Genomic DNA, 19,133 nt, shown 5'->3' with positions numbered 1-19,133 from the left:
TATTTAGAGACAGTGGAAGTAGCCAGAGATACTCACAAGTTGCTACAGCCCATGATTTAGTAAAGGAAGTAATTAGTGACAGCAGTAGTGCTCTTCCCTTACTGCCATAATATTATATTGACTTCTTACGTTCTCTAATTTATCTGGCCCTGGCCCACTGCCAAATGCTGCTCTGCCCCCTGAAGGCCTGTTCTCTTAAATGCAACATGATACCATATATGATGAAACATGTCATCAGATAGGCAACTTGTACAACTACTTATAAAGGGTGAGCGTGTGCGGGTCAAAACACCTTGTTTCTTCACGGCAACGCTATGTAGCAGCAGGTTCGTACACCAGACCAGATGAGCAGAAACAGTACAGTTGTGAGTACATAGTCATGGACCATCAGCAAAACAGGTGTAAGAGTCCTGACCCTGTTGCCTTTTGTGAAATCTTACTGTCAGGTTTTGGAAATTAAATTTCCTCTGTAATGCTTGATGGGATGGAAGCCAGAAGAATAATATGTCTGTGCTGTTATGCTGTGGGCTGCAACTTGAGACCCGTTATTTATTTACTACCTCAGACTATTTGTTTGAATGTGTTTGAATGAATGACTTAAGGAATGCAGAATAAGCTATTGTCAGTTCATGTTGGCAGTGTGCCCGTGTATGTACAGACCATTTACACTGGATTACTTAGATACTAAAGAAAACGTGTTTATTCTCATGCAAGTTCTGTTAATATAAGGAGCGTCTTTTATCTGTGAGTTCTTAGCAGATTTATGGATGTTTATTTGGGATAAAGAAAACGATACAACCTGAAAGTCACAATGGATCTAAAATATTTTATTTTCCTCTAGTGAAGTACAATATTTCCCTCTGAAATTAAGTCTAGTGTCAGGTCTGAGATCAGTTTAAATGGAGTCTTAACGTCTTTGTTTTTATAGTAGGCTATACGACTGGAAATCAAGTCTGGAGTCATAATGTCTTTAAACTGCCACTGTGCGGTTCCTGTTAACACCATAGACTGTAACACAACAGCGAGAACTCTCTCTTGCTGTGATCCTCACACACACACATACGCGCTGGAGGAGCTGTGCGTTTACTGATGAGTCACTCTCAGGGGGATCATGGCAGGATGTCAACTTCAAACAATGCTGAAAAGAAAAGTAGTGAGAGTTTGAGGCAAATAAGCTAGACATAGGAGTTTGAGTGGATGTGGGCAAAGCAGGTTTAAACCGGACTAATCCAGTGTCAGTGATAGATCTTTATTGTCATTGCATGTGTACAAGGAAATTCTGTTGGAGCAATCTCATTTTAGCAGCTTATAGAAAAAAATAGAGTAAAATATATTGCACAGAAGTCATCAGTTACTGCACTTAAGCCATGAGACATGTTCTTACTCATAATCTAAAAGAAAAGTTTATATTAATGTTTTTTTTGTTTTTTTTTAAAATCATGACGAGTTACGGTCACTCAGAGGACAGAGATGGAGTTTATTCATGTGCAAAGAAAGCAATAGAAAGGAAACTGATGATGAAATGGTAGTGTAAAAGTTTTATTTAAAACTTGACATGATGAAAGTTAAACAGACATCCCTCAAGTGACAAACTTCCTCTTTGTTTTTGAAATTCATGCATATTTGGTGACTAATGCCCCCTGCTCAAAACCTTTATAAAAACAATGGACCCAGTCTGTGTGTCAGAAGGCTAGTTAACATTTAAAGCCTACCCTCACTGAAATTAAAGTCAATTTTAGACTGACTTTGACCTTGACTTGGGTTAAGACGCAGGACCAAGGCCATAAAGCCAGCTCACAAGGCACAGCATAGTCCCATCGCTGAATCTCCCTCGATCAAAGACTTGAACAGCCTGACATTCATATCCCACTTTTTGTCAGTTTGACAGAGTAGGTCTGTTTCAATGTATTGCTGATGAACTATCTTGCACTTCTTGCAACAAAAATAAGAATGTAACAGGTGACCAGCAGAAGTGGATTTCAGAGTCCTTTGGGAGCAATAAGATCCTGCCCTCTTCTATGGGAGGAAGTCTTTAACTTGTTCATTTGAAACTTCAATGGGCCTATTATCATGCCCCACATGTCGTTACTGTCCGCAGGTCAGCGCACCCTTCATGGCACCTTTATCATTTTAGGGCACTTCAGGGTGTGATGTCATTTGAGTCTCGACTACATTGGCTTGAGAATGTTGCCCGTTTTGTACAACAGGCTGAAATTGACCCCGACAACCACAGGGTCCATTGGCGCAGCGGGTTTTCACAAGCCAGGGAAGCAGGAACAATAGGGCAATGGCAAGAGTCACAAATACTGTTGTGAACACAACGGCCAGGGTCCCCATCCTCTCTTCAGTGATGGTCTGTGTCCGCTACAGGTGGGAGGAGGAGGTGATGAGAGAGATTTAAATTAAACTTACAGCTTCTACAGATAGCTAGGCCTACATGTTTGTGGTTAGGCCTATATCAAACTGATCACAAGAAGCCATGTTAGTTTACACTGCATGTGACCTGCATGATGGTGTGAGATAGGCCTACTTACAGTGAGGGTGGGGCAGAGGGTGGTCTGCTCCGGGTTTCTCTTGCTGACCTTCAGCCTCACCGCAGCAGGGTTTCCCCATCCTTCCCTTGCGCCGTTTCTGTGGACAGAACAGAAGTAGTCACCTTCATCCTCCAGCTCAGCACGATCCCAGATCAGGGACCAGTCTCCCACGCTGTGGCCATCATGTGACAGAGACACTCTTCTCTCAAACCCTGTCCCATATTTGGTCAGTTCAGAGGACAGGTCCCGCTCCAGCACCAAGTCCTCCTTTTTCCACCAGCGTACAGCCTCCACGTGTTTACCTGTAGTAGAGTAGTAGCACGGGAGTTTCACCGGTTTTCCTTCTTTGACTGACACTTCAAAACCCACAACCACATCCAGCTGGATGTTCTCCTCGCGGCTGCCGCAGTTTAACTGATATAGTCCGGTGTCCGTGTACCGACTGGAGAGGAAACACAAGCTTTGATTCATTCTGTCATTGTAATCTTCGCTCGGTTTGCAAACACCTTGCTCTAGGCGGGCCACCAGCTGAATGGTACCGTGCTGCCGGACCCGGTACAGAGCAGCCGGCTCACCGATCCCACAGTTTCCAGTTACTGGAAACGTAACAGGATCCCCCAGAATCACGTGCACACATTCTCCTAACGATACAGAACTCAGAATATGTACGAGGATGAGTGCCGAGAAAAGCTGAAGCCGAAACATTATCCCCACCGTCTACGCCGGAGTGCTGAAGCAGAGGCGTCGTAGACGGCTTTTATAGCTTAGCCCTTAGGTGTGGTCAATTGTCTGCGTCAGACTAAGTGGAAATATTCTGTCATATTGATGGTTTAGTGGGATATGTCAAGAATGTGAGACGGAGCCGGCTCAAGTCTTTGAAAGAGGGTGATTTAGTAATGGGACTGTGCAGGCTGTGCCTTGTCAGGGGCTGGCATTTGAACAGAGTCAATGTGTTTATCACCGTCTTTGCTGGGGCTGCTTCATTCCCTGTTCCCTGTGGGCATATGTGCCCAGCATGAGGCTGATGGCAGGTTTGAATCTGTGTGGGTGTAGAGAGAATGATTTTCATGTGTCATGTTTACTTCTACATGCTGAAGTATTTAGAGATGAGAAGTCTTTAAGAAAGACTTATTTAGATAGGTTGCCAAAGGATCATGTGCTGGCTATGGAGACTTACATCAACAGTGACTGCAAACATGTAATAAAGCTTTAACTTTCTAAAGAATTATTCTGTTAATACTTTAAATTTCTATTAATTAATTACTATACTGTGAGTTCTAACATGTGTTCACTGCCTGGGCCCATTAATTTATTGAAGCCATTGAAGTTTTAGTTTAGAGTGGCATCAGTTCAAATAGAGGGGTGTGTCCACACCGAAAATAGCATTTAAGGAAACTGGTTTGTAAAGAATTTAGAGACACCTCTGGAACAATGTAGCTATAGTTAGTTTACAGTCCATGACTACACTTTGAAATATCATAAAACATGTATTTATCAGCCTAAAATAAGTGTAAATCATATTACTGAAAATGTTCCCATTACAACAACACTGCGTCTTTCTAACCTCCTGCAAATATTCTGTAAAATTACAAAATTAGCCTACTTACCTATATTAAAAGTGCAACAAACTTACAACATGTTTGCAGGCAGCGGACACAACCTTCAGTCACCATCATTCTGTGTGTGAGACTCAAAAACACTTGAGGTTTCTTACAAGTGATGCTATGGAGCAGCAGGCACAATACATTAACACCTGTTGTCCAGATAAAACATGTTACTAAAAAAAAAAAACTTATGAAACCACAGTATTTTTCCAGTTAACTGCAGTATCTTTACACAGAATACACACCATTTATTAACACCCGATCTTGAGCACAGATGTGTTTATTACCATGACTAATGGACAATCTCAGCTACAGGCCAACTGTTATGACTTCAGGCTACTCACTTTCTCTGACTGAAAGCTCAACACTAGGCCTACTGAGATTAGATTACAAATTAAACCATTACAGAAGTGGATATGAATGAAAAGTCATTTGTGGTCAGATAATATCTATCTGACCACTAACTGCATGTGGTTGTGTTTGTTTGCGCGTGTGTGTTGGCACTTTGTCAAGTCGGCTGGTGAAATATGGTTTGCTTTTTAAGTTGCATTAGCCTACATGATATTTCCTGCAGCGCTGTTCCTTTGACCCTGATGTCAAACTGTGCTGTTTCTGTTGGTTGTCTAACAGTAACCACAACGGATCGACCCCACTGGTACTGGCAAAGAGACGCGGCGTCCTTCGTCTGCTGGAAGGACTGGAGGAGCAGCAGGTGAAAGGCTTCTACAGAGGCCCGCACTCCAAGCTGAATGACTGACAGTGAGAGGTAAATGTGTGAGGGAGGGATGATTGACTGTGTGGGAGGGAGGTGGTGGTCAGGCCAACAGGGTAGACGGGGGAATACGGTGGAGGCACACAAAGCAAGTTCATTATTAACATTAGTTTCAAAAGGACAATGTTTTTCAGGTACTTGCCCTTTGTTTATTTTGTCTGCGGGCAGTGATAAAGCAAATATGCTTCTTGTGTAGTCAATGTGTTATGTTACAGTTATTTGGAGGAAAGAATTTGGGTTCATTGTCCAAAAAAATCAACAGGAAGGAAACTGATCTGTGATAAAATGGAAGTGTAAAGGCATGCTCCGGAAAATCAACAAGGTTTAAACAGCCAGATAATGTGACAGTTTGTCGACATGATGAAAGTTAAATAAACATCCCTCAAGTGACCAACTCCCTGTTCACTGTTATCAATAGCTGGCTCACGTAACAGTGCAAACAAAGGATCAAGAAGAGGCCTGTCAGATTGTTCACGGAATGAATGAGTGTAAATCCAATACAACTATGATGGGGAGAGAGCCAAATCTAGGAATCTATGCTTGATCAGCAGCAACCATTTTACTGCATATGCCGCTAAAACAGAAAGCCTACATGTGAACTGGAAAGATTATTTACGAGTATAGTTTACAAGTAAAGACTACAACCTGATTATTGTTATAAATATTGTTCAGTAATCTAACATCTTGCTATGATCCTCACACACACACACACACACACACACACAGCTCTGCACTTCCTGATGAGTCACACTCAGGGGGTGGCTGAGGACACGGTGTTTGCTGATGGACAGGCGCCGACTTCCCCCTGCCTCCTCTCTTACGCTTACACTTGTGGCAGAGACCAAATGAGCGACATCAACTTCAAACAATGCAGAAAAAGAGGAAGGTAGACAGAGGAGTATGACTAATCCAGTGTCATTCAGTGTGACATTAGCTTCCACAGGATGATATTTTGTCAATTAGCTGCCCTGATGAAAGTTAAATAAACATCCCTCAAGGGATAAACTCACTCTTTGTTTACAGTTAATACTTTGATACAACTGTGATGGGTAGACTGTCTATTCTAGGAATCTGGATCAGCAGCGACCATTTTACTGCTTAATGCCCCTAAAACCAGATATATGTGAAAGATTATTTATGAGCACAGTGTGCAAATAAAGACTACTGTGGTGTATAATATTTGTGCATTTGACTCATAATTAATGATCATATTCTTTTTATGTTAACTGTGTAAAGACTTATACTTTCGGTTATGGAGTTAATATATGGGGACCTCAGGTTTTTTCTTTTTTTCTTGATGTTTAGGGATATGGGGTCTAGGCAGGGAAAGGTCCGTGGGAGGGTCCGATGGGTTGACTAGCCTGAATTCGGACATTGTTTTGATTTTATTTTATTTCCTGAGGTTTTCACATCTATTGGCTAAACCATATCTCTGCATAGACTGATAAAGATGTCTTTTATTAATCAAACTGGAGTACAATGCGTGGCCACCTAAGGCAGAGGGGCCGTGAGAAAATTTTCCTCTCTAGATTGTCTTGGAGGGATTTTGGAATGAAGGCTGCCGGACAGGTTTTTCGAGACTCACTTAAGTCTCGCAGGGGGGAATATGTGGTGTATAATATTTGTGCATTTGACTCATAACAGTTTAAAATAGCACTGTAGCAGCTGGACAGAGAGTCAGTGACCTCTTAAGGGGAGAGCAGTGTTTGGTGGTTATGTAGGGACTGAACCCTTCTGTAGAATTTGACCTCTGACCCCTTGTTTTGTTACCTCAGAATAGTACTGAACTCTTCTATGGTATCTAACAGATACCTACACATATCCTATTTAAGCTTTGTTTGATGTACAGAGAGACAGAGTGGCCATCGGGCTGGGTCACTCTCCAAGCTGCTGCAGAGCTTGTAATTGATGCTGAACTCCTTGATGTCATAAACTTTTATGATCAAGAACAGTGTCAAGCGGATTTCTTCTCAACACATCATCGCAGCATTATTGTTCGGACACCACACTACAACCTACTGTAATACATTACTATTACGATTATTTTTATAAGTATTGTTCAATAATCTTGCATTAAGTGTTCTGTGTGTTCTGTGAGTGCTGCTGGTGTATCTGTGTATCTATGCGATTCAAAAGAAAAAGTCACACATGTCACAAGCCGCAATGCACCAATCATAGTAGAGTTTTCTGTGATGAGTTTGCAGTGTGTCAGATTTAAAAATGTATTTTTTTTTTCTTCAATATTTTAAAAAGCTTTGGCAATATTTGTAGGCCCTTGCCGGGTGTCCAGATATCAGGATCTTCACTTTCATTGTCCTCCACTGGTTTTCACATCATAAATGCACATAAGGAGAAGGAGTAACACACGTAGTATAAATATGTAGGCCTACATAATAGTTAATAAACTCTGTGTCAACAATACACTCATGAGTAGCCTACATTGTCATGGGCCATGCAACTTCAGAAAAATAGGTGCAGAATTGTTATGACCCTTTTCCTCCAGCATAGATGTTTCTGGCAGAAAGACTTACTGCCCTTCCCCCCCTAAACCTAACCAAGTAGTAGGGTAAGGCTAAGATAGAGACCTCCACCCATGTTTTTTTCCCTCTTATGTGCTCTATTTGGGCATGCTTATGACAACATGCTCATGCACGGATGTTTATTTGTGATAAACACACACACACACACACACACACACAGGAGGAGCTCTGATGAGTCACTGAGGACCGAGTGAAAGACCGGGGAACACAGGCGCTAACTACACTCTTGGCAGAGAACAAATATGTAAGCTACGGCAGTACCTCAAACAATGCAGAAAATGAGAAAAGTAGGGAGAGTTTGAGGCCGGTTACAATCTACAAATTACAATGAGTTAAAATCATTAAGAGGAAAGACTTGGAGTCGATTCATGCAAAGAAACCAACAGGGAGGAAACTGATCAGATTTATTGCTTAATAAGTGAGTGTAAATCCAGTGCAGTTCACATCTCTGTGAGCACTGATACAGCTGTGATGGGGAGAGATACTGGGAATCTATGCTGGATCAGCAGCTGGACTGGAGAACAAATGCTGGTATAATAGGATATAAAAGGTCGATCCAGGCATCTTTGTGTTTAAAGGAAAGGTCCATATTTTCTCTTAAATCAATGGGAGGATTTATTTCTTGCAGCAAAGATAAAAATGTAATGTAGGTGACAAGCAGTAGCAGAACTAATGAAAATCCATTTGGGAGCTGTAAGATCCTACCCGTTTCGACGGAGTCTTTGTTGTGGTGGCTGACGGTGAGTATCTTGGTTTTTTTCTCCTTATCAGTTATTCTGCTTTTTCCTTGGTTTTCTGTTCCCTGCCTGCCTCCCTGTGTTGTCCTCCTCTCTCCCTCTGCTCCTGAGCCCAGCCAACGACCCGCACCTGCCCCTCATCAGCCACCTCGTCAGCCTGCCACACCTGCCAGTAGTCAACCTCATCCCTGCCTGTATTTCAACCCCAGTTCTCCCCACCACTCTTGCTTGATCATCGTTGCTCCATACCCGGTGCCACCTCCACATTCAGGCTGTCATGTTTCTTGTTTTTTCTCACATTTTCCCTGCGCTTTGTCTCTGTTATCTCTAACCCTATCTCTCTGTCTGTTTCCCTCCCAGGTACACTCACCCTCGTCCTCCGTTCAGTCGGCTGGGCTCATCCACCGGCCCTCTCCTTCTCGGACTTCCCCCCACGGCGTCCTCCCTGTTCTCCCCTGCTCCTCTCTTCCTCGGCCTCAGTCTCCTTGGTTCCCCGTGCCTGTGTTTCCCCAACATCCACCTCTCCCTCCACTCTAGTCCCTTCTACCCCTTTTTTCCCTCAATAAACCTCCTTCCCTCAGAGTGCTGCGTTTGGGTCCTCTCTGTCCCCACACCACACCACCCCCGTAACAGTCTTTAACTTATGTTTAACTTTAATTTGAAACTTCAACTGGACAGTGCAATTTCTAGAGAAATTTCAGTGTGAAGGCTGGCTGTTGAAGGCTGACACTAAACTGGATTGCTAACCTTAAACTTTGTATCATTTTGAATGATTCAAGGTTTTCAAAAATACATTTCTGGGGTACAGCTTCTCATTTCAGCCTCTGCCTGACACGAGCCTGTCTCTTTAAGCCACCCCCTCCCCCCTCCAAAAGCCCACTGTGTTCTGATTGGCCAAGATCCTGAAGCAGGATGATTATGCTGCTGAGCGGTACAGACAGACTGAGGCCCCATCCACAATACTGCGTTTTTCTTTTAAAATGGAGTCCTTTTGCTACGTTTGCACCTCCTGTCCAGACTGCAACAGCGAAACTGTAAACCTAAAACTGAAGTTTGGAAACGCTGCTGACCCTGTTTTGCATTTCAAAACTCCGGAGGGCATTTCAGTGGAGACGGGCCAAAACGAAGCACTTTAGAAACGTTGACACAGCCACTCACGCTCGGCTCTGTGATTGGGTCTTATAAGTCTTGCAAAGCAGAAACACGATGCTACTGACAGAGTTTTTAACATAGTATTTTTATTAAAATATTCTGTACCATGCAAATAACACTTATCTGCCTACACTTGCACTGTGCACGTCAGCGTTTACTTTGCGACGACTCCCAGTCTATTTTCTACCGCCACACTCCCGTGTTACATTTAGTAACAGTCCCAGCTCATTATTGGTGCATGCAAAAATAAAACTCGTCTTTCTTTATTCTTTCTACAAATCTTCTGTAACTACGGAATAGACCATCTGCTTCATGTTTTCAGTTGTTTTAATGTAGATGGAGATCAATTCCAAAACGCTGGTGTGGACGGAGATCGTATTGGTTTTAATTCTCCGTTTGTAAACTAAAACAGAGTAGTGTGGATGGGGCCTAAGCGTAGGAGTTGCCAGGCTGCGGAGAATGGTCTGGCTGCAGACCGTAGCTCAGGGGCCGTGGCGTGAGGTCCTGCAGTCAGTCATTATTGAAGCTGCAGGCACTACCACATACGGGAAACCGGTTTTGTATGACATCATTAAGAGCCAAGAGTAGAGGTTTGACCACGTTTAAAATGAACATCTGACATTGTAACGTTATAGATAACACAGAAAATATAAGAAGCCTAAAAAGTCTTCTTTAATGTGTGTGTGTGTGTGTGTGTGTGTGTGTATTGTGTCTGTCATTGTATTAATTTGTGTTCATGCTATTCAAGGTAAATGATTCACCAGGGTGAGTGTGACAGACAGGTGAGGCCTGGGCCCGCTGTGTGAATCAACAAAGATTTAGTGTAAATGTACTATAGTCAGGAAATCACTGTTGCACCGTGGATTGTTTTTGGGTCTGGGACCCATAACAAAAGATTTGTGAGTCACAGGACTCATTACAAAATTTTTATTAAAAGGATTTTTACTAAGGGTTGCTATTCTCAGGGAATACAAAGTAAATATAATATTGTTGAATGCTGAATGTGTTTACTGCAGAGGTATGACTGAATTGCGAAAGAAAAAAAAGGAATCGAGTGAGAACTGAAGCGAATTGCGAATAAGGAAAAGAAAACTAACTGAATGTGTGTGAATGCTGAGAAAGTTTTTTTGTAAACCAGATAAGAACTGTTGGAGAACAAAGAGTTTTCTAATTGTACAGAATATAAAGGAGTTATCAGAGAAAAACTCAAAAATACAAATCTGCGACAGCAGACGGCTTTAAGGTCCTTATAACTGTAAGACTACAACCTCCCAAAAGAGATTTAGAGAGAACTAATTCAAATTCAAAAACCTAAACAGAAGACATTAATTTTATTACATTTGGGGAATTTGTGGATAACCAAATAATGAAAATGGCTTCAACTAACAGCAAAAAACAACAAATTCTTCCAGTAATGAAAAGCTTTCAATAGCATATCACATGGCTGCCAACTAGGAAGAATTAACCGACTGGACATGAAGGGTAAAACAATGTGGCTTTCAAGTCACAGGCAGCTTTAGCCCCAGACAGCTAGACAGTCTAAGGGAAAAATTTAAGGAAAAAGAATAGGAAAAAAGCCTTTTAAAGTAAACTGGGCCGCACATGCAGCATAGTTGAGACATGGGGTTGAGAGAAGAAACCCACGGGGACAGGATACCGAGGTCAGGGATGGAACGGACTGGTTTGGACACAGGAGCTGAGATGACGGAGCAACATACACATAAATCACGTGTGAGAGACACACATGCTGACACTGAAACAGACATGCAGACGGTGAGGCTATTTTCCACCTTGACCTGATAAAAGTAACTGATAAAGAAAAGCCAACAGAAATAAATGCCAAAAACAGAAATTATGCATATCAATGCATGTCTGAACACATAATTAATGTGGCAGGGAAAGATATATACACTCACCTAAAGGATTATTAGGAACACCAGACTAATACTGTGTTTGACCCCCTTTCGCCTTCAGAACTGCCTTAATTCTACGTGGCATTGATTCAACAAGGTGCTGAAAGCATTCTTTAGAAATGTTGGCCCATATTGATAGGATAGCATCTTGCAGTTGATGGAGATTTGTGGGATGCACATCCAGGGCACGAAGCTCCCGTTCCACCACATCCCAAAGATGCTCTATTGGGTTGAGATCTGGTGACTGTGGAGGCCATTTTAGTACAGTGAACTCATTGTCATGTTCAAGAAACCAATTTGAAATGATTCGAGCTTTGTGACATGGTGCATTATCCTGCTGGAAGTAGCCACCAGAGGATGGGTACATGGTGGCCATAAAGGGATGGACATGGTCAGAAACAATGCTCAGGTAGGCCGTGGCATTTAAACGATGCCCAATTGGCACTAAGGGGCCTAAAGTGTGCCAAGAAAACATCCCCCACCCCATTACACCACCACCACCAGCCTGCACAGTGGTAACAAGGCATGATGGATCCATGTTCTCATTCTGTTTACGCCAAATTCTGACTCTACCATCCGAATGTCTCAACAGAAATCGAGACTCATCAGACCAGGCAACATTTTTCCAGTCTTCAACTGTCCAATTTTGGTGAGCTCTTGCAAATTGTAGCCTCTTTTTCCTATTTGTAGTGGAGATGAGTGGCACCCGCTGGGGTCTTCTGCTGTTGTAGCCCATCCGCCTCAAGGTTGTGCGTGTTGTGGCTTCACAAATGCTTTGCTGCATACCTCGGTTGTAACCAGGGCCGTGCAGAGAACTTTGGTGCTCAAAGTATAAAAGGGGCACATGGAAGAAGGATTTAAATAGGGCTGTTCTCAAAATATCGATAAAGAAATATATTGTTGTGTAATCCTTGATTATATGTGTATACAGATGCTTCTGTATCGATGCTGTGACATCCCCATCTTTCGGCTGCTGGGATGTCCCTTGATGTCTCTTTGTGTCCTGTGTTGCAGATGTCAGGAGGCGTGGCTAAAATCATCAGCTGTTGGAACCACCTGGGCCCGGTGGTCTCCACTATAAGAGCGCGTCCTTTGTTCTGCAATGGGGTCTAGAGAGGAGGGAAACCCTGTTCCCTATGCTCTACGCTTCTTGTTATTTTTTGTTTCGTTCACCATACCACACTTCACTCACTATTCTGTCAAGCATGCATACCTGCTGACATGACTGATCTACTGATTATCAAACCTGTTTTACCAAAATTTTTATAATTCTTTTAAGGCACACTACGTTTTTTATTAAGTTACTGTAATAATCCTAGTTGAAGTGAAAGGTTTTTAGTCAAATTATATAAAAAATACCAGACCTCACGATGCCCGTGAAACTTCTCTCCCTCAAACAGCAAGAACGAAGTGAACAGAGCAACTTTTGTTTATCTGTGTGTAGAAGCAACGTTAGCTGTCGGCACAGCTGTTAGTCGACAGCTAAAGTTACTTCTACAGGCGACACGCAGCAGTATAAACTACTGTGATGCTCTCTTTGCGTCTTTCTTGTAAAATACATCCAACAACCCACAACAAGCAGGTTGAGGCAAATCCCTCTTACCGGCAGGATCGCAGGTGTTCTGTAGCTGCTGAATCACTAACGGTGTGTGAACTGGGGGGCTCGTCACGTATGAGGTCATCAGGTGAAAGGTCATAATGTGGGTCATTTTATTTAATGCAAAATTATTTTTACTATAGTTTGATTCGGCAGGCCTTCACAAATTTAAAAATTAATTAATTAAATTTGTCATTGACAAAAGGGCACTTTGGGTATAAAAGGGCAAAAGGGCAGGTGCTCAAGCACCGATAGCACCCCTCTCTGCATGTGCATATGAGGGACTGTGAATATTGGACATAAAATAGATGGACTAGCTTCTACTTCAAAATCTGACAGCGAGGAAGTAGGTTTTTCCACCCCTACTCCCACTGGGCAGGGCATCAGAAATGTAGCTTTGCAACACAGAACGGCAGTGGACCTGATGCTGGCAGGTCAACGCGGAGTTTTCTGTATTTTTTTAATTCATTGATATTTATTATTTATTAATAGGGCTGTGCTGTTGGACCGGAGATTCCAAACTGTTGCGTTTTATGGTTGTTTTTTTAATTCTCTTAAGGACTTGATGTTTTTATCCAGTTTGTTCTTAAATTTGTTATTAACTTGAATCGTGAGTCTCTATATTACACTCTTTCAAGATTACAGCAGTTTCGTGCGGCGTCACTATGATGACCAGCTATATTGAGTGGGTACTATCTGCATGGAAAGCAGAGGATGGGGCACCAAAACGAGTCGAGTAGAGTGTTTCTGGTACCATTCAATGGAAAAGGGGCAGAAGAGAAACAAGCTGAACTCCAAGGTTAAGGTCTGTCAGTTTTGGAGCACACCATCCGTCTCTTTTTGGAGCAAAAGTGGCCTCCATGGGAGAAGACGGTTACCAGGTAGGCCTATGGCAAAAATAATAGACAACCATTTAATTTTGTTTTATTTCATCAACAGACGTTTTTTATGCCACATGGCTCCCTAAACATGGCGGTTGCAGTGCAACATACATCACAAGCTAGCATTTTAGTTTCCTTCAGTCAGTTTTTAACTGCTTGTAGTAGGCTTACATTTTTTTGAGGTAAACGTGTTTGTTGCAGCGAGGACATTGCTCCACTTTCTCCGTTTTGCACTTGTGGCCTCACACAGTGATAATCTCTCTTCAAGGTCTCTTTCAAGAACGCCTGAGAGTTATTGAATTGTGGCAATACAGAGGAAGTGGTTAGTGGATCTCGTGTTCCTGCTGGCTTGCGTATTCTTGCCATGTGATTGATGCTGGGGCATTTTCTTATACATTTGGAGTTTCACGCTAGCCAGTTACTTTCTAACATAACTTTGTCGCCTTGATTTAAGCTACCCATATTATAAGGTCTTGTTTGTTTGTGTGAGTGCTTAGTGGATTAGAGAGGCGTTTATTTGCAATAAAACTAATAATACCATCTGAAAGTCGTGTTGGAAAGTCTCAATTTAAAATGTATCCAAATGCATATGTGAATATAGCTGTCACATAAATGTAGTGGAGTAAAAGTACAATATTTCCCTCTGAAATGGTGTCTCATAGAAGTATAAAGTGTAAATCAGGTCCCACAGTCTCTCTCTCACACACTGCAGCCGGGAGCAGCAGCAGCCACCATGATTCTTTGTCTGTTTAACTTTGTTTGCAATAAACCTTATTTTGGTCATAATAGACATTTGTGACTCCTATGTTGCCTCCCTTGAGCCAGGGTCACAACACATGCATGAGGCTGTCTGCGGGAATACAGGCGCTGAGCTTCCCCTCCCTCCTGCTGTTCCTAATTACACCCGTGGGCCGTGGCACAGACCACTTGAGCCACAGGAAGGCAGGATGTAAGTGTCAAACAGTGCAAAAAGAACTGAGAGTTATTGTGGTAGGCCTAAAGCAACAGAAAACAAATTAGTCAATGGTCTATGGAAATAAAAGATAAAGTGAGGATGTTTGAAATCCTCCTGGATGCTGAACTTAGTTTCCACAAACATATTGTGACGGCCCACACAGAGGGCATTTTTATCATTTTTATCTATTCAATTTACTTTAAATAGCGTCAATTCAGAATAGATGTTATTTCATTGCACTTTTCATATAAAGCAGGTCCAGACTGGACTCTTTGTAATACGAGACAAAAATCTATTACACAATTTGGACGCTCAGAGCGTGGTACATAGGACCTCATGACTGTTCATAATTTGCAAGCCTTCTGCTCTCAAGACAAAGTGTTCATGAACCAAGACCTTCCAGTAACATCCCTCTCTGAGAAGTCTCTGTCCAGAGTGCCCGTATGTGGCCTCATTTCAAGTCCTGTACACGTGACAAGTTGGGATACTTTCCATACAGTAGTGTTTGCTGTTAAGTTTACATTGTACAAAAGCCAGCATGATCCAACAACATGGAAATTAACATGATTACATATGCAGTTAAAGCATTCAAACATTATGTTTTTTATTATGATTATGTGTAATGAATTTTTCCAACATTCCTTCTGGATCTGGTGCACAACAAAGCAGCTATAGAACATGCTTCCCCCCTGTAGCTACCTACCTACACAGGGATATAACAAGCTGACTTAACCCCCATGTGCGCAGAATTAGCGGTGGGTACATTAAACACAAAGCCCTGTGTGTCAGTTAAGCAACCAGCATGCTGATGGCCCACCTTCACAGATAGAGAGTTGTCCTGGAGCCAGCTGCTCAAGCCACACTAATGCACAAAAATAACATGTTTTGTTTCTTACCTATCAGGAAAGTTAGCTCCAACCAGTAGCATTGCTTGCTCTGAAACACACCGTACTAACATTTACTGAGGCCTACTGCGTGTACTAGACACTGGACCTCTGTAACTGGCAATCTCAAACTTCTACTCTAATGTTAATTAGTGCTCAGAAATGGCTGTTAATAACCATATGCTGACAGGTGACACTGAAAGCTCCCCACAACACCCAACAGCTGAAAAAACACTAGCAAGAAATTGTCCTAAGGGAAACCTAAGATCCCAAATGAAACGTAACCAGAGAGTCCACACACACACACACACACACACACAAATGTAAGGGTTGTAGAAGAATGAAGTTGCACAATATGTAAACTGGAATTAAACCACAAAGATGTGAAAGCCATATAAGAAGATGTTTCTTGTTGGCCAAGCTGCTCTTACACCCCACCTAGGTTCTTACAGCAGAGCAGCGCAGGGGGCCAAACAGATGAATCACAACAATAAAAACTCTTTTAGAATCAGCTTATTTACTGAAAAGGAACTGCAAGTTAAGAGGTTGCATATCTAAACCAGATATAGCAGATGCTCCTAAGTAAGCAACTCAGTGACGCTCTTTGGCCTGACTCACTTGGCAGTTGCAGCTCATTCAGAAAGTCGCAGCCAGGCTTTTATTAACTGTGAAAGACTGGCCGAGAGCCTGAGGGAGTATTTTTCTACAGTCTACAAGCACTTTCTGTGGAATGGGAATAACAAATGCATACTATGCATTACCAGAAATTTAGGAGGTTTGGCATCACCAAATATTGAATGATATTGAAGATCATTTGAAATGACAAAATTCAGGGTTCAAGGTTCACCTTTATTGTCATTATACAAAACAGGGTTGCATAAAGAAAAACACAATTTCAGAGTCTGAGACAGTGGGCCACCCCACGGACAAAGCTTGGAAAAGGCCCCCCTCAACCCCCTTATATTAGAGAAAAAAACCTAAATGATAGGCCTATTTTTTCTGCTTGAAATTTGATGAGGTTTCCTATGGTGACCCCAACATTAGAAAAAGTGAAACAGTGCCTTTGTTCATATTTCCATGAACGCTGTAGACAACACCATCAGGTTACAAAGATTGTCTTTGTGTTGTTTTTTTGACCTGGCATTTATAAAATCCTTCACACACCGCAAGTGGTTTAGATGGGCCACCCCTCAGATCCGAGAGCTATGGGAGTTAGGTGGAAACACTCCACTCACTTTAGATTTCAGACGCACCCACTCACAACCTCATACACACCACCCTAACTCACTTGTGGTTTATGCAGACAGTTCCCCTTTTCTAACTTACAAAGAACATGTTTGGAACATGTTTGCTTAATAAAACCTTAAAGCATCAGCCTCACAACACAACTGTGGGTTTACAGCTTGTTTTGTGACTGCCTCTTCACATATTCTACCGTCTATGTATGCACTGAACTTGTAATTAAAATTGTAAATGTTATTTGCATAAAGCTTTAACACCACAATTGTGTAAGGCGGTGACACTAACAGCCAGGCAACATCCTGTAACACAAGAGCCATAACGTTTTTTTAACCCACATTATCATTCCTGCTAAAATCTGATTCTTATGCAACTTACAGAAACCCACGTTAGAAACACAGAATAGAATCTGGACACAGATTGATTTATAAAACAAATGAAACTATCAGCATCAGAAGTCCATAATATCTGCACTTTGTGTTAACATGGAAATTTCTACCAGCTTGCAGTGACATTACCTACTACCTGGTGATATTCAAGAGGGATTATCAGTATTATTAGACTCCAATTCGACTGCGTGTACAGTGGTGTTTGAAAGTTTGTGAACCCTTTACAATTTTCTATATTTCTGTACAAATATTACCTAAAACATACTCAGATTTTTACACAAGTCACAGAAAGTTCAAGAGAACCCAATTCAACAAATGAGACAAAATAGTATCTATATAATATAAATGTTAAATATAATTACATAATGATGCTACAGAATGAACACTGTAAACATTGAATGCTGGGGCACATCAGGCTGTGGCCAGGTCAGCTATGCCATTATGGTTATGCTGCAGGCTATGAGACAGCTTAGTCACAAGCAAGCACACCCAGCTGTTTGCATAACTGTTATAGTTATATTATTATTTTCAAATAACAAAGAAGCAAATGTGGTCTCATCCATGATGAGGAAAAATATCAAAGACAAATTGATAATTGTCCAACATTAAACTAAAGCTGACAGAGAGTCGCTTTAATCCAATCACTTTCTTCTAAGAGAGTGAGGTAGGTCCTCAAAGATCTATGGCAGCAGTATTATTTCCGTTCATGATGTTTATCAGGATGTAAACGAGAAAGAAAAAATAGGTTCAAATGAAACGTGTATGTTCAATATACTGTACTCCCCGGTGCTTTTGAGCCATTTCTTTTAAGCGTATTTAAGCGTACATATTTAAAGTAAATTCTAGGGGACAGGGTTGCAGCTTCCCGAGAAAAAGATACAAATGAACCTCATAAAATGAGTACAAAGTCAATTTAAAATGTATTTCAGAAGTAATAAACATTTTCATTTAAAGAGGAGCAGAACTGCGTCAAATATTAAGTTGATTTTTTAAAATCCAATTCATTAATTGCTTTAGTTTTTCCTGAGAGGGGGAACCTTGATTGCAGTTATGGGGGATATTTCTAAAAACAAGAAACAAAACAAAACCACATGTTGATCACTATAGCCTGAAAGAAAACCTCTGTAACAATTTCTACACTTTAAAAGGCAGCAGCATTTTTGCACTACTAGGAGTTGCTACTGCTACTTAGGCTATAGGCTCCTGTAGGTAGGCTACATAGGGAGAAGGGGACAATTGGCCATTTTACAGGATAGTATTATTTTTTCTACTTGAAAAAACTTTTTTGTTTTTTAAACTGAGTACCTTTGAATGAAGTCTTTCAGCCTTCGTCATTTCTGATTAAAATGAACAAGAAACCAATTTTGTTTCAGCAGTCATCATGGTAACTGTTGAATCCTAAAATCTAAGGGGTACCTTAAAGATAAAGATTTCTAATGGCAGCTCTGACTGGCCGTCACGAAAACCTGGACCTAGTCCTCTTTCACCACCACTGAAATGAAATTAGCCTTTCCACCTCCTAGTACTAGGAAATAAAAAGTTACATTAATGTCCCCCCACAGATTTGGTAGCATATTACAACTGTTTCTTACATAATGACTTTATAATTGCTGCAGAATATCATTGTTGTTAGCCTTTTTCCCAATCCTCAGTTTTCTGTAAACTGCAGGTATTAGGCCTACACTTGTTTTGGGTCTATTTATTGGCTCCTGATTGATACAACAAAATGGCACATTAACTAAATTTCTCTAAATTGATTCGTTATTTTAAATAGGTTACAACCATGCAGTTACTAATGTTGCAGGTTTTTAGCGTCATTGGTTGGATCTTATTTTCTTATTTTAGTTGCTCTAATAGGACAAGAAGTGAAACTACCTCGGCTCCTGCTCTCCACTCCACAGCACACTCAAGAAAACATGAACAAAAGATGATCACA

General features: G+C 41.5%; 1 protein-coding gene across 1 annotated transcript; it reads right to left on the bottom strand.

The window, feature by feature from the left end:
* Window positions 1–1,518: 1,518 nt before the first annotated feature.
* LOC119912492 lies at window positions 1,519–6,057 on the bottom strand. Its single transcript, XM_038731705.1, has 2 exons — window positions 2,535–6,057; window positions 1,519–2,364 (listed from the first exon to the last, which is right to left on the bottom strand). The coding sequence occupies exons 1-2, from the start codon at window positions 3,237–3,239 to the stop codon at window positions 2,131–2,133; spliced, it is 939 nt and encodes a 312-aa protein (XP_038587633.1). The 5' UTR covers window positions 3,240–6,057; the 3' UTR covers window positions 1,519–2,130.
* Window positions 6,058–19,133: the final 13,076 nt, after the last annotated feature.

Source organism: Micropterus salmoides, unplaced genomic scaffold (assembly GCF_014851395.1).
Source record: "Micropterus salmoides isolate LMB-PRFRI ecotype aquatic unplaced genomic scaffold, ASM1485139v1 Ms_hic_scaffold_2, whole genome shotgun sequence".
NCBI classification, from domain to species: domain Eukaryota; kingdom Metazoa; phylum Chordata; class Actinopteri; order Centrarchiformes; family Centrarchidae; genus Micropterus; species Micropterus salmoides.
This window is presented reverse-complemented; position numbering and strand designations above follow the sequence as displayed.